The sequence below is a fragment of the Erythrolamprus reginae genome, chromosome 3 (assembly GCF_031021105.1).
Source record: "Erythrolamprus reginae isolate rEryReg1 chromosome 3, rEryReg1.hap1, whole genome shotgun sequence".
Classification (NCBI taxonomy): Eukaryota; Metazoa; Chordata; class Lepidosauria; order Squamata; family Dipsadidae; genus Erythrolamprus; species Erythrolamprus reginae.
Window position 1 is genome coordinate 39,036,671 of NC_091952.1, and position 22,182 is coordinate 39,058,852.

Sequence of the window (22,182 nt, forward strand, 5' to 3'; positions counted from 1 at the left end):
GCATTGCTTCCTGCTAACTCGGTTGTGTACTACAGGATACAACCTACTGTGTCAATACATCCTTTAAGTTCCCTGTGAAATATCAATATGTAGCCATTTGCTTATTTTATATGAATTTATTCACCAGGTTTGTGTAAAGGTTTGGTTTGTGGTTCGATCCTATTTCCAAATCAAATTTATTTTCCAGGTCAAATTGTTAATTGGAGTCATATTCTTCCCAGGCAAATCAAAATAGGTAAAATGTATTATTCAAATGGATTCAGAAACAATCTACAACCCTGGCTTTGCAAAGGGCTTATAGTATAAAACTAGTCTTGTTACAGCAAACATAAATGAATGCAGCACATTAAATTTACACCAACCACTTACTCAATAATTTAGAAACATAGATTCACTCACTGAAGCAGATTTGGCTGAAACCATGGAGAGAGAAATGATTTGAGATGAGATGAACCATGGTGGCGCAGTGGTTAGAGTGCAGTACTGCAGGCTACTTCTGCTGCCTGCCAGCTGCCTGCAATTTGGCAGATCGAATCTCACCAGGCTCAACGTTGACTCAGCCTTTCATCCTTCCGAGATGGGTAAAATAAGGACCCAAATTGTTGGGGGCAATATGCCGACTCTCTAAATCGCTTAGAAAGGGCTGTAAAGCACTGTAAATGGCATACAACTCCAAGTGCTATTGCTATTGGCTTCCCTTTGCAGCCCTCAAAAATCTCCTCTCCTATCTAGATCCTTTGAATAAGAACAGAGAAGAAGACTTGAATAAAGACGGATGCAAGCAACAGGGCCTCTTGCTTCTTCATATGGGGGCAGATAAGATCTGGGCCAGAAATGTCCATGTAATTTCTCAAACAGCAGCAAAGATTTTCTCAAAGTAGTAATTGGGATCAGAATTTCCATTGTTACCTGAATCACGTCTGTTTTTACTATTTTTGCCAGTATTGTTAAGTGAATCACTGCAGTTGTTAAGTGAATCACATGGTCATTAAGCAAATCTAGCGCTCCTCGTTGACTTTGTTTGTCAGCAGCTGGTGGAAAAGATCACAAATGGTGATCACATGATTCCTGGGCACTGCAACTTGTAAATTACAGTACTTGACAGTTGCCAAGCACTCAGATAGTTTTTTTATTTTTTTATTTTTTTTATTCATTTGTCCAATACATAAATACATAGGAAGAAAATAGACATGTGATAATATAGAAAGAGGGTGAAGGTGAACTTAGAGGAGAGGATATATGAAAGGAAGAGAATATATAAGATAGATGAAAAAAAGGAAAGACAATTGGACAGGGGACGAAAGACACACCAGTGCACTTATGTATGCCCCTTACTGGCCTCTTAGGAACCTGGAGAGGTCAATCGTGGAGAGTCTAAGGGAGAAGTGTTGGGGGTTAGGGGTTGACACAATTGAGTCCGGTAGTGAGTTCCAAGCTTCGATAACTCGATTGTTGAAATCATATTTTTTACAGTCAAGTTTGGCGCAGTTCGTATTAAGTTTGAATCTGTTGCGTGCTCTCGTGTTATTGCGGTTGAAGCTGAAGTAGTCATTGACTGGTAAGACATTGCAGCATATGATCTTGTGGGCAATGCTCAGATCGTGTTTTAGGCATCGTAGTTCTAGGCTTTCTAGGCCTAAGATTGTTAAGTCTATTTTCGTAGGATATTCTGTTTCGAGTGGAGGAGTGAAGGGCTCTTCTGGTGAAATATCTTTGGACATTTTCAAGGGTGTTGATGTCTGAGATGTGGTATGGGTTCCAGACAGATGAGCAGTAGTCTAGGATAGGTCTGGCAAAAGTTTTGCAGGCTCTTGTGAGTAGGGTGAGGTTGCCTGAGCAGAAGCTGCGTAGGATCAAGTTAACAATTCTAGAGGCTTTTTTGGCGATATTGTTGCAGTGGGCTTTAGCACTTAGGTCATTCGATATTAGTATTCCAAGGTCCTTTACAGAATGTGGGTTGGCAGTGAGAGATTGTTTATTCAGTTCGTATGTGTGTTAGTATTCTTTTTGCCAATGTGGAGGATAGAGCATTTGTTGGTTGATATTTGAAGTTGCCAGGTGTTAGGCCAGTCTGAGACAAAGTCCAGGTCTTTTTGGAGAGTAAATGTGTTATCAGTGGTGTTGAAAAGTTCATAGTGTGAACATGTGGATGCTGTAATGGTCATAAGTGTGACGACCCATCACAAATAACCTTTTTAGTGTGATTATAACTACAAATGGTTGTTAAACAATGGTTGTAAGTCGAGGACTGCCTCTGTATGACTCCCAATGTATTAAAACTGGGCATCCTGCATTAAAGGGAATGAGCTGAGCTGAATGCAAGTCTCAGACAGTCTGATCAGAACTATGATTCACAGGAACAACAAAGACTTTTCCAGCCAGCTGGCTCTCACATATTATGTTTACAGTGGAGGTAATCAGGATTATCCCTGAAGAAATCCTGTGGTTTCTCAATAGGGTTTGTCCATTATACTTTGAGTTGCTTGTGATTAAAAACCCTTCTTGGACTGCATGATTATTCATGGCTGATTAGTGGACAGCCTGCTTTTTATAATGAGTGAAAATAGGAGGGTTTGGGGGTTTTTGGGGTCATACCTCATGGCAACAAAGCCCTGAGAATAAGTCTTCTGGCTTGTTTGAATTTTTTTAGTTTTATAGTGTTTGGCACATCTTGTGCCTAATTTGATTGATTTGGGACTTGTCAGTGGCGCACAATATACCAAATATCGCCATCATTTCCAAGGCATTATTTTCAACAGCTGGTAGCATTGCTGAAGAAAAAGCAACATGCTAGACAGAGCCTGGGCACCTGCTTCTAGAACATCTGTTTTTCTTGCAGCAAACTGTCAGACTGATGTATAGCAAATTGCACCCATCAGGCAGAAATTAGCTGCAAAAAAATCACATCACACTTGAGGAAGGGAGTTCAGGTGGTGCAAGAACCAAGCTGGGCATTTTATGCAATGCCTGTGAAATTTCCTTAAAGAAGGACTTGGCATTAAATGATGATAACCATATATTTGGCCAAATAAGGCAATGTTATAAACAATAATATAATTCTGCCGCACGAATCCCAGCGACCAGTTAGGTCTCACAGAGTTGGCCTTCTCCGGGTCCCATCAACTAAACGATGTCGTTTGGCGGGACCCAGGGCAAGAGCCTTCTCTGTGGTGGCCCCGACCCTTTGGAACCAACTCCCCCAGATATCAGAGTTGCCCCCACCCTCCTTGCCTTTCGTAAGCTCCTTAAAACCCACCTCTGTCGTCAGGCACGGGGGAATTGAGACTTTCCCTCCCCCCTAGGCTTACAGAATTTATGCCTGGTATGTCAGTATGTATGATTGGTTTCTTAAATTGGGGTTTTTAAAATTAACTTAAATATTAGATTTGTTTACATTGTATTATTATTGTTGTTAGCTGCCCCGAGTCTACGGAGAGGGGCGGCATGCAAATCTGATTAATAAAAATAATAAAAAATATCCGAGCATGTTAAGACGTTAGATAATGAGAGATCTACATCCTTAGACAGGAAAGATTCTTGTTAACTGGGCTCTTGACTATTTCTAATACTGTGTTTGACAGTATTCACTGTTTCTAGACAAACAAGAGAAAATGATTTAAAAAAAAAATGTGGAATGGATAACAAGGTAGAATTCAATTTTATATTCCTCAAGGCAACATGCAGCTAAATATAGCAAAAAATAGCTAACGAAAGCTAAAACGAAAAACAAAGTAAAAATAATAGATACAAGACTAATTAAATACTCCATCTCAGCACACCTCCACAACATTAAGCTTAATTGATTAATACAGAACATAAATTTTAAATTCTGTGAGTTGAAGTCCATATTTTCAATTGCTGAAGTTGAGAAGCACTAATCTAGATCACAGCCAGGAATTGTGAGGACTATGACTCCAATTTGACAGATGATTCATTGTTCCAGCCCTGTACTATCTTTTTTTGGGTGTATAAATTAAAACAAACAAAATGAGATCACCAGATGTCCAGAGGGAATTTGAAATAATGTGCTATTAATATTTTATAATTAAATCTATCACTTTTTGTTACCAAACTTCAAAAAAACAAACAAACCCATACACACAAAATGCACAAAACCCCACACTCCCAGAACATATTTTTCTTTTGTATTCACAGCTCCTCTTTGAAGAGCAGGTGGCAACTATGGGCAAGAGGGCCTTTGCACAACACCTATTGGACTGCTTGCTCAATGGTGACATTGCAGGATCCTACTTACGCACCCATCCTTTCATAGGTCAACTATTGCAATGTACATCACCCTGTCTTTGAAGAACATTTGGAAGCTTCAGCTGATGCAGAAAGCAGTGGCATAGTGTTGTACACTGTACCATCTTGGTACCCTGGGCCAGTGATGTTGCCAGTTGATCCAGAGAGTGAGAGTTAGAATGAGCAAAAAATAGACCTGGATGAACCTGAAGGACCACCAGAGATGGCAGATATGCCAATGAAAGTAGGGCTTGATTTAGAGGAGGAGGAAGACCATTTTAGAAGACTAAGAAAAAGACAAGAATACTTGTATGGGAAAATGAAGTAGTCTGTAGTTTGTTAACTCTAGAGAATAGTTGACCACTCCCTATAGGTATTTAAGGGTGGCATATGGGAAATCTGGGGTGGAATTTCATCATTTTGCAATGGACTCAGTTGAGGTTTGAGGTTTCAGGAAGGTTATGCTAGTCAACTGTCATTTCCCTGCTAAAATCCTTGGAGTAAAAGTACCCTGTCTGCAGAGATGCTGGAAAACTGTAAATGTAAGTGAGTGAAACTGGAGACTCTTTATCTCATAAAGGAATTCACAATTAGCTTTGATCTTTGGCAGCATCCTAGCCACTGGACTGTTATCTTTTAACTCCTCTCACTGAGAAGCTGCCAAGATGAACTCACGTGCATGAATTTGCCTTGTATAAATGAGGCTTTCTATATAAAAATATTGATTTGAAATATCAGCTCATGGATTCCTCCTTTGTTTTCAATATGCGTAGGCCTGGGATAGAACACATAGTGGCCTTGTCTCACTGTGATCATAATAATAATTTAATAATTTATTAGATTTGTATGCCGCCCCTCTCTGCAGACCATGGGCATCTTATCTCCATGAGTTGCATTGGTTGCAGATGTAAGGGTCTCCTGCTTGGGCAGGGAGTTGGACTAGATAACCTGCAAGGTCCCTTCCAACTCTGTTAATTTGCTAATATAGGCTTTGGTTATTTGAAGAAATGCCTATTTTTCATAGTTTCTTCCTGGACAATAAAAATCAACAAAGTGAGTATGCTCCAAGTCCACCCAATAATTCATCTCTTGGAATCCAGCTTCTATGTTGTAGTGCAGGGATGTCAAACTCAAGGCCCGCAGGCTGGATATAGTCTGTACGGTGCTTAGATCTGGCCAATGGGGGCAGCCTGGAAACAGCAAAGGACCGACCCGCGGTGCCTCTGCCAGTGAAAATGGGCTCCCAATCTCCATTTTCTGCTGGGACAGCTTCATGCAATTCTCTGCCAGCAAAAATGGAAATCGGCACTCCCAAGCTTCATTTTTGCTAACAGAGGGTTGCAGGAGGTCATCCCAGCTGAAAACGGAGATTAGGAGCCTAGTTTTGCTGGCAGAGCACTTGGGCTGTCACGGGTGGCCCTGACATAAGTGATGTTAAATTGGCCATGGCCACTCCCCCACAGCCCCCCATGGTCAAACCAACCTTGATGTGGCCTTCAATGAAATCATGGCTGACACCCATGTAGGCATGCCAACTGACTAGAATGAAGTCCCATCTAGGATCCAGATACTGTAGTTCCCATCCTGATATTATTGTGAAAGGCCTTAAAACCCTGGCCTTTTTCCTAGCTTCTGGGGTAAAGTGATGGAGCCCTATGTTGAATGCACTCCCTGTTAGTGACTACTCTACCTTTAAGAACAACAACACAAGAGCACGTAATAGATATAAACTGAATGTAAATCGCTCCAAACTTGACTGCAGAAAATACGATTTCAGCAATAGAGTGGTCACCACCTGGAACTCTGTTGTTGCTTCCCCCAACCCCCAAATCTTCAACTTTACATTATCTACAACTGACCTCTCCCCTTTTCTAAGAGGTCTGTAAGGGGCGTGCATAAGTGCACTTTTGTGCCTAATGTCCCTGTCCTACTGTCTTATTATCCCTTCTATTACTACGTTCTACTTATGTTATGCTATGTTAATATGTACTATAATACTATACTTGTTTGAGAAATAAATAAATAAAATAAATAAATAAAATGTGCTTAACATATGTTTCCATACATTGTCAGCCCATTATATATATTTTGTTGGTTGTCTGGATTCTCTACTTGTTTATTTATTCCAACATGTTTATGTTTTTTATGTATTTTCTTTATATAGTGAGCTATCCAGAGTCAGTCTGGAATTGGGTGCTATCAAAATTGAATAACAAATAACTAGAACAATGATATTGTTGATAATTGCATGGATTTAATATCATGATGAAAATAAACAAGTTTACATCTAAAAATCTACATATAAAAAATAAAGAAGTGGCTTAATCAGTGGAATTCCATTTACAGGTGATCTGCCTTTAACTCATAATTGGAAAGACTTCTTGATCACATCTTATCTTTGCACTTATAATTGCTTAAGTGGGAAAGAGAGAATTCATGCCAACTTTTGTCATTCCTAAATCAGTCTGATATGATGGGAGTTATCCAGGTTTTGGCATGATCATAGACTACCTCTAAGGAATATCTGGAAATTTCCATAAATACAAAATGTGGCAGTTAATATGTCAACTTGTGCATAATATAGCAAGCTTCAAAATCTTCACTAATTGTCATTTATTTTCCAATTTCATTTCAAATGTTGCTTGTAATTATTAACATTTTAAATAGCTTAAGCTGTTCCCAAATTGTCTTGATCTGGCTGAGGACTCCAAGAAAGCCAATTATGGAGTATATTGATGCAGGCTTTCACAGCAAGCATCAATCCAGTGTTGATGAGCTTCCAGGCTAATAGGCCATAGTCTAATTATCTGGTATCCTGATGTTTCGCCAGCAAGCATGGCTGGTATCTTCAAAAGTGAAAGCGATCTGCTGTATAATGTACTTTCTTGGAAGCTCACAGGCAATTGAGCAGCAAAGTTACTGAGCTCTTGTGTTTATAACAGAACTAATATCTAATTGGATGGTATCATTGGAATTTTGAAAAGCCATTTTCTGATTGGTCAATTTGTAATTGGTCTACTTGTGACCAGTTCCAAAGGAGCTAATTTATGATTGGCTGTCCTTGAAACATGCTTTTAATTTAGCTGAGACTACTGTAGATTCCAAATGGGGTTGATTAATTGGGCTGTTGGTGTTTTTTTTGAAAAAAATATAAAATATATATTTCATAAAATATAAACATAAAAATATAAATAAGTAGTGTTGTTCAATAGGCACATTCAGTATGAAATTGTAAAATTAGGATAGAACAGCAAAAATAACCAGACAGAGATAGAAACTAGAGTTTACAAGCTTTTAGCTCAGGGGTGTCAAACTGGTGGCTGATGGCTGGATGCATTATTTTATTTTATTTTATTTTGTTTTATTTTGTTTTATTTTATATTTTTATTTTATATTTTTATTTTTATTTTTTATTTTATTTTATTATTTTATTTTATTTTATTTTATTTTATTTTATTTTATTTTATTTTATTTTATTTTATTTTATTTTATTTTATTTTATTTTATTTTATTTTATTTTATTTTATTTTATTTTATTTTATTTTATTTTATTTTATTTTATTTTATTTTATTTTATTTTATTTTATTTTATTTTATTTTATTTTATTTTATTTTTTATTTTATTATTTTATTTTTATGCCGCCCTTCTCCTTAGACTGAGGGCGGCTTACAACATGTTGGCAATAGCATTTTTAACAGAGCCAGCCTACTGCCCCCACAATCTGGGTCCTCATTTTACCCACCTCGGAAGGATGGAAGGCTGAGTCAACCTTGAGCCGGTGATGAGATTTGAACTGCTGACCTACAGATCTACAGTCAGCTTCAGTGGCCTGCAGTACAGCACTCTACCTGCTGCGCCACTCCGGCTCCATTATATGCATGCCACCCTCATCCCAGTTCCACAAAGGTAAAAAAGTTGTGATACGTCACGTGCAGTGAAGGGTTATATTCAAATATAATGGTTATATTCAAACCAATATTCAAATTGGTTTGCGTGCAGCGAACCAATTTGAATATCTCTTAAAGTCAGCACATAAAGAAAAGTAGGTGGATCAGTGAGAAGGAGCAAGCAGAAAGATGCTTAGAAGTACAGTAAATGAAACTGCAGGGACTTGTGTGGAATTTCCTCCATCTCTGAGGTTAGGGTCTTTTTTGGAGTGGGCTGAGGTAAAATGTGCTATGTCAAGAGCAACTACTTCAAGACTGCAAAGGCCTGTCTGGTTATTAGCTGGTAGCAATGAGATATATTCATTTTCCTATGTCTGTCACATATCAGGATATATATAGCTCAGATATGATGGATATAATTGTTGTCCCAAGGATTTTTGTGGGAAGAGGCTTCAAATAAGTTTTTACTTTGCAACTTCGCAAAGCTTTCTGGCAATAATAATAATAATAATAATAATAATAATAATAATAATAATAATAATAATAATTTATTAGATTTGTATGCTGCCCCTCTCCGAAGACTCGCGGCGGCTCACAACAATAATAAAAACAATATTATAGCGAAACAAATCTAATATTAAAAAAGAAGCATATAAAATCCTATCATATTTAAAAACCAAACAACACATACATACCAAACATACAAACGAGTCTCCGGAGAGGGGCGGCATACAAATTAAATAAATAAATAAATAAATAAAATAAAATAAAATAAAATATAAAGAGCCTGGGGAAAAGGTGTCTCAACTCCCCCATGCCTGGCGGTATAGATGGGTCTTGAGTAGTTTACAAAATGTTTTGACCACTGCTTCCATCCCAGAACTAAGTGAGAGCGACTATCCCAAGGTTGCCCAGATAACTTTGTGACTAAGGTAAGACTATAATTCATGGTCTCCCAGTTTCTACCCTGATGCCTTAAGCACTATATCAAACTGACTCTCTATTCTAGGAATCAGGAAACCATTTATTTTATAATTGTTTTCCACACAAAACCATCGTATTTCTAAAATTCAACAGCCCAGGTAGAGAGGTACCTTATTTCCCCCCAAATAAGACATCCCCCGATAATAAGGGGGCTTTTGAGTGCAATAAGGCCAAACACTTATTTCAGGGTTCAAAAAATATAAAACAGGATCTTATTTTGGGGAAAACATGGTAGCAGGCGCCTTAGAAAACAGGCCATAGGCTGGCATGAGGCTCAAGGCTTGAGACTATCTACTTCATTCAAACTGAATGAAGTTTGAGGGGCGTGCACAAGCGCACTATTGTGCTTACCGTCCCTGTCCTTCTGTCCTATTATCCTTTTTATCACTTCTCTATTTCATTTCATTTCATTTATTGGATTTATATGCCGCCCCTCTCCGAAAACTCGGGGCGGCTAACAACAGTCATGAACAATGTACAGTAAAAAATCCAATACTAAAAACTAACTTAAAACCCCTTAATATATAAAACCAGCATACGTACAAACATACCATACATACAGTTGTATCAGCCTAGGGGGAGAAGAAGTCTTAATTCCCCCATGCCTGGCGGCAGAGGTGGGTTTTGAGTAGCTTACGAAAGGCAAGGAGGGTAGGGGCAGTTCTAATCTCTGGGGGGAGTTGGTTCCAGAGGGCCGGGGCCGCCACAGAGAAGGCTCTTCTCCTGGGTCCCGCCAAGTGGCATTGTTTCGTTGACGGGACCCGGAGAAGACCCACTCTGTGGGACCTAACTGGCCGCTGGGATTCGTGCGGCAGAAGGCGGTTCCTGAGATAATCTGGTCCGGTGCCATGAAGGGCTTTATACTTTGTTATGTTAATACAAACTATAATTCTATACTTGTTTGACAAACAAACAAACAAACAAACAAACAAACCTGAATGAAGGGGGGAATTTGCCCAGGTTCGCCTGGTGCACCAGTTGCTGCCCTATTTGGCCCGGACTCACTGCTCACAATCACTCATGCCCTCATCACCTCGAGGTTCGACTACTGTAACGCTCTCTACATGGGGCTACCTCTGAAAAGTGTTCGGAAACTTCAGATCGTGCAGAATGCAGCTGCGAGAGCAATCATGGGCTTTCCCAAGTATGCCCATGTTTCACCAACACTCCGCAGTCTGCATTGGTTGCCGATCAGTTTCCGGTCACAATTCAAAGTGTTGGTTATGACCTATAAAGCCCTTCATGGCATCAGACCAGAATATCTCCGGGGCCGTCTTCTGCCGCACGAATCCCAGCAATCGGTTAGGTCCCACAGAGTTGGCCTTCTCCGGGTCCCGTCGACTAAACAATGTCATTTGGCGGGTCCCAGGGAAAGAGCCTTCTCTGTGGCGGCCCCGGCCCACTGGAACCAACTCCCCCCAGAGATCAGAATTGCCCCCACCCTCCTTGCCTTTTGTAAACTTCTCAAAACCCACCTCTGCCGTCAGGCATGGGGAAATTGAAATATCTTCCCTAGGCCTATATAATTTACATATGGTGTGTTTTGTGCATGTTTTTTAAATTATGGGTTTTTAACTTCGTATTATTAGACTTGTATAGTACATTGTTTCTATCACTGCTGTGAGCCGCCCCAAGTCTACGGAGAGGGGCGGCATACAAAATAAATAGATAGATAGATAGATAGATAGATAGATAGATAGATAAATTCAAACATCCACAGAAGAGAGAGAGAGGAAGGAGGATGAAATGCCTGTTGTGATGTAAATTCTGTTCCTTATGATATACTTGCATGCAATGTCCCTTCACAAATATTTAAAGGGCAGAACCTGCACTGTTACATTACAAGTCAGGCTTGCCATTTTGGCATCAGTTGCAGATGTCTATGATTATAAGCACAATTTGTCCAACAGAATAATGTTCTCTGATTTAAATGCCATTAGAAATGTCTTTTGAGCTTGGAATATCCTGCATTACAAAGCATGTACTTTAAAATGAAGCAATCATGTTACATTATCATTACCAGGAAGCAATTAAAAATGCAACTTCTAAGCAGCTGAACAACCATCTCCACTTTGCCCATTTAGAACTTGTTAGTGACTTTTGAAGAATCTTAAGATGTCTTAATATGTGTCTTCTAGCACCAATACTACACTTCTATATTGTTTTGAGGCTCTGGAGCAATGGAAGTCCATGGACTACTGCTGGTCCGTGAGAAAATTTTGGTGGTCCACATAAAACATATTTGCATTTTTTATATTGTACTATATCAGGAGTCCTCAAATTATGGCACCTGGGCCAGATATGTACAATGTGCCCTTGTGTTGCTGCAAAGTCTCCCCCTTCAGGGAGCCAGCTGTTTTGCCAACTCTTTTTCATGGTGGCTGCTTAGCTCCAGCAACTGCTTCCTGTTGGGGGCCTAAGAAGCCTGGGCAGGCAGGAAAGGAGTGGCAATTAGAAGCTGGCAAGGCCCCATCATCATGAATGTGTTATTGATGGTTATTGAAACAGATGTCCAAGTGCCGCCTCTGTGTTGGTTGAGGCAGGCAGGATTCCCTTGGGTACCATTTGTTGGGGGTCAAGGGAAAGGGAGGGTTTTGCCTTCTCTTTCTGCTCAAGATCCCCATATACAATTGGTGGGCCACTGTGTGACACAGAATGCGGCATACAAATCCAATAAATAAATAAATAAAATAAATAAATGCTGGATTTGATGGGCTTTGGCCCGATTCAGCATGGCTCTTCTTATGTTCTTATGTTCTTAATGTCATTGAGTTGTTCACATCAACCCAGACACAATGACAACCTTGCCATCCCCACCCAGCCATTCATAAAGCAGATCATATTAGTGGTCTGCAGGATTTTAAATTATGAATGTAGTGTTCCCTGGGGGTCCAAAAAGTTGGTGACCCTTGCCCGTGTTTCCAATCTTATCGTTTTGCATTTGCTGGGGTCCTTGACTTCAATCCAAAATTGAAAAGTAATTCCTCTTGAAATATTGTTAGGGCAGCAATGTTTGCATGAAGTTCTGCTTTACTTCAAATATTTAAAAACTCTTCTGCTGTAGAAGAGTAATTTCACTGCATAATGACTAGGGAATATTTATTTTAGTCTGATATGAAAAGAGCTTTTTTACAATTCCACAGCAAGCTCCAGTTTTCTTAGAAAATACAGGGGAAGATAGATAGAGATGCAACGAGACCTTACCTAGAGTCTGACCGGCGAGTACTCTCCCATTCTCCCCTAGGACAGCAGCCCGTGCATGCCTCTCATTTGAATATTGTACAAATGCATAGCCTTTGTGCACAGAGCAGCCCACCACTCTGCCATATTTAGAGAAGATGGTTTCTACGTCTGACTTCTTGACCACTGCTGTGTTGAGGTTCCCAATGAAGACCCTGGAGTTGATGGACTTGGGATCATTCTTGTTTGTGATGTTACTTGTCTGTACTTTCAATGACATCTTGACACCTGAGTAAGCAAGATAACGAGGATCAGGAAGGCACTAACAACCTATGATAAGGTCCGTAAATGGAAGCAATGGTGTACATACAAGCTTATTGCAAAGATCAGCCATCAAAAATTGCAGAACACTAAATGAATTTGAAACAACGTGCAGAGTTTCATATATTGGTATAGTTTAAAGAGTGTAAAAATCCTGAAATAAATTAAAACAACCTTACTTGGACTCCTGCAAAGGAGTGTATAATAGTGCAACCGAAGTGGGTTTTGCCTGTATTCATGGCCCCCTAAGGCTGTGTCCCACATCTGTTTATGGCACAAATATGTGCCAGCAGCATATTTTTTTCCTGCAATTTCTCCAGGCCATTACTTTCATCCCATCCCAAGCCCATTGGCAATAGAGGTTTAAGTTGTCCTTAGCTGTACTGTTGTGGAAGTTTTGTTTTCCTGTAATGATGATGGCATCCTATGACAGTCACAAATCCATTGCACTGGAAGTCAAGCAATTTTAGGTGACAAGTAGTGGCATCGCAGAGACCCTTATTGCCCATTTAAAGCTGATGTAAGCATCAACACTCTACATGGTTTTTTCTCAGTCTTCTCTATTGCCTTTCTGCCGAAGTTTCTCTAAAACCTTGAACACAGCAACCTTGTGCCAGTGTTACATGGTTTTGCATAACAATGCTAGAAGTCTAGCATATTAATATTAGCTATTATATTATACATATAGTCTCCCTTCCTTTTCATTATCAGCAAAAATGTGTTACACACACATACACACACATAACATTCATAAATAATAATTATTAATATTAATATATTAACTCCACTCCTCTCACTCACAATACAATCCCATATACCACCAGGCTTGAAATTTTGGGCTTGGACAACCTAGAACTACTCCACCTACTGTCTGACCTAAGCATAGTACACAAAATTGTCTGCTACAATGTCCTACCTGTCAACGACTTTTTCAACTTCAACCTCAATAATATACGAGCAAACAATAGATGCAAAGTCAAGGTAAACCGCTCTAAATGCTATGGCATAAAATACAACTTCACCCACAGAGTGGCCAATGCCTCGAATGCTCTACCTAACTCTATTGTTACATCATCAAACCTCCACAGCTTCAACCTTAAACTGTCCACCATGGACCTCACCCCATTTCTAAGAGGTCCATAAGGGAGCATGCATAAGTACACCAGCGTGTCTATCATTCCTGTCCTACTGTCCCCATTTATGCAAAACTGTAGAAAAATCAATTACTGCCAACTGCCTTCCATTGAAGACCTTGTATACTGCATGAGTCAAAAAGAGGGCTGTGAAAATATTTACTGACTCCTCACATCCTGGACATAAATTGTTTCAACTTCTACCCTCAAAATGATGCTATAGAGCACTGCACACCAAGACAACTAGACACAATAACAGTTTTTTCCTGAACACCATAACTCTACTAAACAAATAATTCTCTCACCACTGTCAAACTATTCACTAAGTCTGCATTACTATGACTATTAGTTTTCTCATAGTTCCTATTACCCATCTGCCCCCACTTATGACTGTATGACTATAATTTGTTGCTTGTTTCCTTACAATTTATATTAATATTGATTGTTTCCTGATTGCTTATTTGTACCTTATGATAATTATTAAGTGTTGTACCACATGTTATACCACGCTTTCCCAAACGTGCCCATGTTACACCAACACTCCGCAGTCTGCATTGGTTGCCGATCAGTTTCCGGTCACAATTCATAGTGTTGGCTATGACCTATAAAGCCCTTCATGGCATCGGACCAGAATATCTATGGGACCTCGTTCTGACGCACGAATCCAAGCGACCAGTTAGGTCCCACAGTGTTGGCCTTCTCCGGGTCCCATCAACTAAACAATGACGTTTGGCGGGACCCAGGGGAAGAGCCTTCTCTGTGGCGGTCCCGACCCCACCCTCCTTGCCTTTCGTAAGCTACTTAAAACCCACCTCTGCCGCCAGGCATGGGGGAATTGAGATACTCTTTCCCCCTAGGCCTTTACAATTTTATGCATGGTATGTCTGTATGTATGTTTGATTTTTTATAATAATGGGTTTTTAATTGTTTTTAGTATTGGATTATTATTATATGCTGTCTTATTATTGCTGTTAGCCGCCCCGAGTCTGCGGAGAGGGGCGGCATATAAATCCAATAAATCTAATCTAATCTAATCTAATCTAATCTAATCTAATCTAATCTAATCTAATCTAATCTAATCTAATCTAATCTAATCTAATCTAATCTAATCTAATCTAATCCAATCCAATCCAATCCAATCCAATCCAATCCAATCCAATCCAATCCAATCCAATCCAATCCAATCCAATCCAATCTAATCTAATCTAATCTAATCTAATCTAATCTAATCTAATCTAATCTAATCTAATCTAATCTAATCTAATCTAATCTAATCTACAAACAAACAAACAAATAATTCTTGACAAATGTATCTTTTCTTTTATGTTCAATGAAAGCTTCTACATCAGAGACAAATTCCTTGTGTGTCCTATCACACTTGGTCCATAAATAATTCTACTTGTAATCATTTCCTATGTTCATGTCCATGTTTATACTTAGACCTGTTATCTTGCATATGTTTGACAAATAAATAAATAAATAAATGAATGAATAAATAAAATAATTCACATTGGGTTCTTAGATATAGAGCATTTTTACCCTCATGCCATCACTCTGCTGAACACCTAAGTACTGTCATATGCCTAAGCCTATTTGTGCATGTAGTATGACTCTAGTACTATTACCCCTCCTCCTATTGATATCATTGTTATAATTATTATTACTCTATTGTTTTCCATGTACCTGAGAGCTTCTACATCAGAGGCATATAAAATAAACCATTTTCTGCTGCTGCTGTCTAGTTAAATGCAAATAGCTCTTTATCACAAGCAGTATAATATGAAGCGTCTTGTCCAGGATAATAAAAGTAGTTGTGCTTGGTAAATTTTAAATAGTCTATTTGAATTGCATAATAGTACAAACCTCTTAGCAATGCTACAAATGCTCTTACTTTGTGGTTCTTGTTAGCTTAGTGCAAGGATGAATTAGTAAATGAATGGAATGACAGGACCAATTCCCACTGACATCTGAACAAAACACAGAAGAATCTGAAAGCTACTGTTTTTTCCCCCTATATAAATAAATGAGATAAATTCTAAATAAGTGTGCTGTTTGGGACTCAATGCCTCTTATCACCCTGGTGTTTTTCCCCCCCACTTTATTTATTTAGTTATTTTAAAATAGTTATACAACTGTCTAGAATAACAATGCAGACGGTGCTCGAAACTGTAAAAATAATGAAGCCCCAAGCCATTGGAATAAAACTCAATAAAAATTCTATGGGAAACTCTATAAAAACTAATTGCATTTCAAGATGGCACTTGTCTATTCATCCAGAGACCATCTTACTGCTTGATTTACGGTAGCCTGACATGTGGGGAAAAAGCAAGGAAGGAGCTTAAAGATGATGGACAGTCTAATTCATCCCATTCCTGTAATAGTGTTTTGATTAGAGCTTTTCCTCCATTGTTATTTATGTTCAGAAGAGGATGGAGGATTCAACCAGTTTCTTCTTACCACACTATATAGCAGTGTTTCCCAACCTTGGCCACTTGAAGATATTTGGACTTCAACTCCCAGAATTCCCCAGCCAGCGAATGCTGGCTGGGGAATTCTGGGAGTTGAAGTCCAAATATCTTCAAGTGGCCAAGGTTGGGAAACACTGCTATATAGGCATAATTTAGATGGCACATTTGGTAATGACTTAAGGGGCAGGAATGAGGAGTGACAATGGAAGCAGAAGACTTCATGCTGGTATATATTTTCTGTTGACTTCAGCAGTCCATCTTTGGAAGGTGGGATAAAAGTTGATTAAAGGTTTCCTTTATTAAAGCTTGTTTCGTGGAGCATCGAGAAACTATTTCAGTTTCTGTGTGTCTAAATATAGACGGTTCCAGTGAGGGGCTGCTACGGATATGGTCGGGTACGCAAAACCAATAGAAAAAGTTTGGTCAGGTATGCAGAACCGGTAGAAAAATATTGATTTTTAATTCTCCCCCCCCCTTTTGGACTCTGGATAATGTTTTTGCTATCACAGTAAATCAAGTTGAATGTGTATAATTTGTGCGTGTGTGTGTACATACACATACAGTTTAAATAGTAGATAATGTATATTTTTGTGTGCCTGTGTGTAATATGTATGCACACATATGGCATATATACTGTTGTGGTTGGCTCTGGCCCAGCTCCTGCCCCAAGGAGTGTCCACATGCCGCAAGCCTGTTTTGCTCCCAGTAGACTCTGCCGGCGAAGTCTCCTCTGACCAAGGAAGCGTGAGTGACAGGGAAGAGGGGAGTTTGGCAGGCAGCCCAGGAGGAGATCAATCATCTATATCATCCCTGGATTCTGAACAAGAATTAATGACACATCCACGCATGCGTAGAGTGATGCATAAGGGACAACAACTGAAGGATTATTACAAGAGAAAATGAGGCCACCTGTGGTTGGGTGGGGCTGCTGTAAATTAGTGCTACAGATAAAAGTGCGGCCTGGTGTTTTAGCCTCATGGCAGTTTATCTGATTCATTGTTTCGTCAAGATCATGGTTTTTGCTCTTCAGGATTGTGTGCGTGGACTCTCTGGACTTTAGAATTGGACTCAATTTCCCTGTTATTGGGTGAGCAATTGGACTGCATTTATCCTGTGCCTTGTGTGTACCAGAAAATCCCTTTGACATTTAAAAAGGGAGCTGTTTCTGTTTTTCTGTTTATAAAAACTTTTGGTTTTTCCTTTTATTGTGTGGTGTGTGTCTTCTTGGACTAATTACCCTGTAATTACGGGTGGTTGAGACATGCTGGCAGAACATATACATAGAATTAAATAATATATTTTGGATGTTTAGCAATAGTAAAAGATAGGGAAATTGTATCTCTTTGAGGAGAGGAGAGGCCAGGCACCCTAACCCTAACCCAAACTCTTAGCGTAAGTGACATCAAGTTGGCCACCTTTAAGCCAGTCACATGACTTTTAAGCCACCCTGATCACATGATCATCAAGCCACTCCTGCCCATTCACATGGCTAGGAAGCCACACCCACAAAATAAGCCACACCCACATTGTGGTAGCAAATTTTTTTGCAGCCCTTCACTGGCCAGTTCCAAGGAGCAAATTCTGTATGCAAAGGACCAAGGAGATCTGCTGCATTCTTTCATTCTACCTCCAGCTATATTCATCTACAGATTAAAAAGGAAGCATCTTCTTAGTGCTCTGCATTGCACCCTGTTCAAATCCTGTCCTTCCTGAGCATTTGCCATATTTGTTCAAGCAATTCTGCTCTCCAGCAAGAGTCACCTGCCTACCATTTTGATTACAAATCACCTTAAAGAGGAGGTCTGAACACAGTTTTAACATACAGAGCAGTGCTAGCCTTGGAATACCACCGAACAAATCAGATAACCTTTTCCATTGTTCTCATACCTTATAAATGATTCATGCCCCCAGAGCAATCCAGATGGATTTGCACTCTGAGGATGCAATCTGAACAGAATATAGAGCCAGACTTCATATTTCACTCCTTGTGATGCAGCAACGGTATAATCAGTATGAGTGTCTCAGGTCCCTGTTAGTAATTCTAAAAATCAAGACTCATGAAAGAAGAACCAGAATACTCATTTGTTCCAGAGAGTCCATTAGTCATTCTGGTTGGAATTCTTTATTCATAGTAAGAGTGACTGGGGCATGTATGTGCATAAGTACTGATGATGTATGGTGGATGTTTGTGATGGAATAGTAATATTAACAGCCTCATATTAAAATGACTTCAAGGAAGACTAGTTGTAACATTATGGGTGTGGGCACACATGCATGCGCTATTGTGCACGTATGTGCCCTTTTGGCACCCAAGCAAAAAAAGGTTCACCATCACTGTTCTAGACTGATTCCATACCACTACTTTTAGAATAGAATAGAATAGAATAGAATTTTATTGGCCAAGTGTGATTGGGCACACAAGGAATTTGTCTTGGTGCATATGCTCTCAGCGTACATAAAAGAAAAAGATACATATGTCAAGAATTGTTAAATGTTGCACCACATGATTCTTGACAAATGTATCTTTTTCTTTTATGTACGCTGAGAGCATATACACCAATACAAAGTCCTTGTGTGTCCAATCACACGTGACCAATAAAATTCTATTCTAAAAGTAGTGGTATGGAATCAGTCTAGAACAATGATGGTGAACCTTTTTTTGCTTGGGTGCCAAAAGGGCACATACGTGCACAATAGCGAGTGCATGTGTGCCTACACCCATGATGTTATGCCTTCCCCTGTGTCTGCATGCACAACCCTCCCATATTGCCCTCTGCACATGTCCACAAGCCTCAGTGAAGAGCCTGGACTTCTGGTTGGCCCATTGGGGCGTTTTTTGCCTCTGGAACCCGTGGATGGTGAAAAATGAGTCCAACAGGCCTCCGGAAGTTCGGTCTAGAGGTTTTCCTGAAGCCTTAGGAGCTGGGGTGGGCTACTTCCAGGACGGGGTGAGAGAATGAAGTGGGGTAGCGAAAACGGAGCTCCACCCCAGAGCACCCAATTTGCACTGAAAGATGTCCTGCATAAGTCACGCCCACAGTGTGGTAGTAAAAGGTTTGATAGCCCTTCACTGCTTAGGAGTTGACATAGGGTAACGTCTTGCATGCCCTCAGATATGGCTCCATCTGCCCCCTGTGGCATGCGTGCCGTAGGTTTGCCATCATAGGTCTAGAATATTTACTTTGACTTTATTTAATATACTTCTATGGGAATCTTGCTTTTGCTTGTGGGTCCGCAACTTGGGTGTCCTCCTCGATCCACAGCTCACATTAGAGAAACATCTTTCAGCTGTGGCGAAGGGGGTGTTTGCCCAGGTTCGCCTGGTACACCAGTTGCGGCCCTATTTGGATCGGGAGTCACTGCTCACAGTCACTCATGCCCTCATCACCTCGAGGCTCGACTACTGTAACGGTCTCTACCTTTGAAAAGTGTTCGGAAACTTCAGATCGTGCAGAATGCAGCTGCGAGAGCAATCATGGGCTTCCCTAAATATGCTCATGTTACACCAATACTGTCGTTTGGTGGGACCCAGGGGAAGAGCCTTCTCTGTGGTGGCCCCGGCCCTCTGAAACCAACTCCCCCCAGAGATTAGAATAGCCCCCACCCTCCTTGCCTTTTGTAAGCTCCTTAAAACCTACCTCTGGGTTTTAAGGAGGGGGAACTGAGATATTCTTTCCCCCTAGGCTGCTACAATTTATGCATGGTATGTTTGTATGTATGATTGGTTTTTATAATAAGGGTTTTTAGCTGTTTTAGTATTGGATTGTCGCATGTTGTTTTTACCACTGTTGTTAACCACCCCGAGTCTACGGAGAGGGGCGGCATACAATTCCAATAAATAAATAATAAATAAATAAATAATGGAGTAGGTGGATTTAGAAAGATTGTGTCCTCTGCTAAAAGTTCTTAGTTGGCAATCACTGCAAAAAAATTGACTCATTTTGTATCCATCTGATTCCTGAAGCATTTTGCAATACAGTGATCCCTCGATTTTCGCGATCTCGATTTTCGTGAAACGCTATATCGCGATTTTTCCCACCCGATGACGTCACTCTCTTCCTTCCTTTCTCATCTTTCTTTCTCTCTCTCTTTTTCTATCTTGCTTCTTCCTCTCTCACACTCTCTTCCTCCCTCTCTCATCTCTTTCTTTCCTTCTCTCTCTTTCTCTATCTCTCCCCCTCTTGCTGGCGGGCGGCGGGCGGGCGGGCGGTTGAGCGGGGGCATCAGCGAGGAGCCAGGGTTTCCCCTTTGCGTGGGCGGCGGGGAAACCCCGATCTTCGTCTGCTCGCTGCTGCTGCAGCAGCAGTGAGCAGACGAAGATCGGGGTTTCCCCGCCGCCCACGCAAAGGGGAAATCCCGATTCGGCTCCTCGCTGCTGCCGCCGAGCAGATCAGCTGCTGGGCAGCCGCAGCAGCAGCGAGCAGACGAAGATCCAGGTTTCCCCGCCGCCCACGCAAACTCCACCATCTGCGCATGCGCGGCCATGAAAAAAAGGGCGCGCATGCACAGATGGTGTTTTTACTTCCGCAACCCTACATCGCGAAAAATCGATTATCGCGAGGGGTCTTGGAACGGAACCCTCGCGATAATCGAGGGATCACTGTATATCCTTTTTAAAAACATTCTAAATTGCTGATCTGACTTAGCCCTTTTCAGGAAACAAAGAATTAGGCCCTCTTCTCACTCCACTTTGGGAGCACAGTGGCTTGTTTGGTTAGGATGCTGGGTTGGAGGTTGCAAAGTTGAGTTGAAGACTTGAGTGTTGCCATGTGCAGGGGGTGGGGTATTAAGCTCCTATCCTTCTCTCCAGCTTCTGAAAGGAGCCCCCAACTCTGTATTCCCTGGGTAATGGTGATGTCGCTGGTTAATCCTTTCCATGCACAAGCCCTTCAGTGCTTTTGACATGAGTGCAATGCAGTTAGGGTTCAAATTGGTGCCCTGAATTTATTGCAGGATAAGAAAGGCATAAACATGTTACCAGTAGCTTCAATTTTAAAGCTATGCAATTTCAACCTTTCTACATCAGGCTTGGCTCTTGGTATCTAAAGTACATTCTAAAGTTTTCTTGGTGACGGTATGAAAGGATTTGGTGCTTCTTATTTGTAGAATATTTTCCAATTTCCCCAATAATTTCCTATTGGTTCCCCATTGAGGTTTCAGCCAGACCTGATCCCCCATAGCTTTTCTGACAGCAGGCAAAAATGATCTGCATCAAATTTATCTGTAGAATCCTCTATAACTGATAATGTGGCAGCTATTCCTTTTCACAAAGTAAAACAAGACAAAAATCTTAATGTATTTTTACCCATCAAACTAAGTGACTATTGCTCTTTCCAGCAGAAGATACCTTGGGTTACTTGCCTACAATACAACTACTGAAAATGGGAAGAAACAAAACAGTGATTCAAATTTGGCACTATAAAGTTGAGTTGATACAAAAAGTTTCAAAGGAAGCCAGATTCTTAAGAGAAGTGCCCCTGGCCATCTGCCTCTATGCATTTAAGAAGTACATAATCGTTATTTCCCACAAACATAACATTGGCTTTGCTAGATGAAGTTAGAATCATAGAAACATATGGATGGAAGGGACCTTGGAGATGGTGAACCTTTTTTCCCTTGGTTGCCAAAAGAGTGTGTGTGCATGTGCTATTGCACATGCCGAGTGCCCACACTCATAATTCAATGCCTGGGAAGGGAAAAAACAGCTTCCCCAGTCCCCCAGAGGCCGTCTGGAGGCTGGAAATGGCTTGTTTCCCAACTTCTGATGGGCCCAGTAAATTCGTGTTTTGCCCTCCCAAGGCTCTCAAGGCTCTCTGGAGGGTAAAAATATCCTTCTCCGCCCCCCTGGAAGCTCTCTGGAAGCCAAAAACGTCCTCACAGAGCCTCTGTGTGAGCCAAAAATCAAGTGGCTGGCACGCACAAACATGTAGGAGCTGAGCTAGTGCAATGGCTCGCGTGCCAGC

At 40.6% G+C, this 22,182-nt stretch overlaps 1 protein-coding gene across 1 annotated transcript in view; it reads right to left on the minus strand.

Moving 5' to 3' along the window:
• Window positions 1-22,182, minus strand: part of RALY (RALY heterogeneous nuclear ribonucleoprotein) — a 230,888-nt gene that overhangs the window by 37,134 nt on the left and 171,572 nt on the right. The window contains exon 3 of the mRNA XM_070744867.1: window positions 12,322-12,585. Coding sequence (XP_070600968.1) covers window positions 12,322-12,577 — 256 coding nt within the window. The 5' untranslated portion in view covers window positions 12,578-12,585. The remainder of the gene's footprint in view (window positions 1-12,321; window positions 12,586-22,182) is intronic.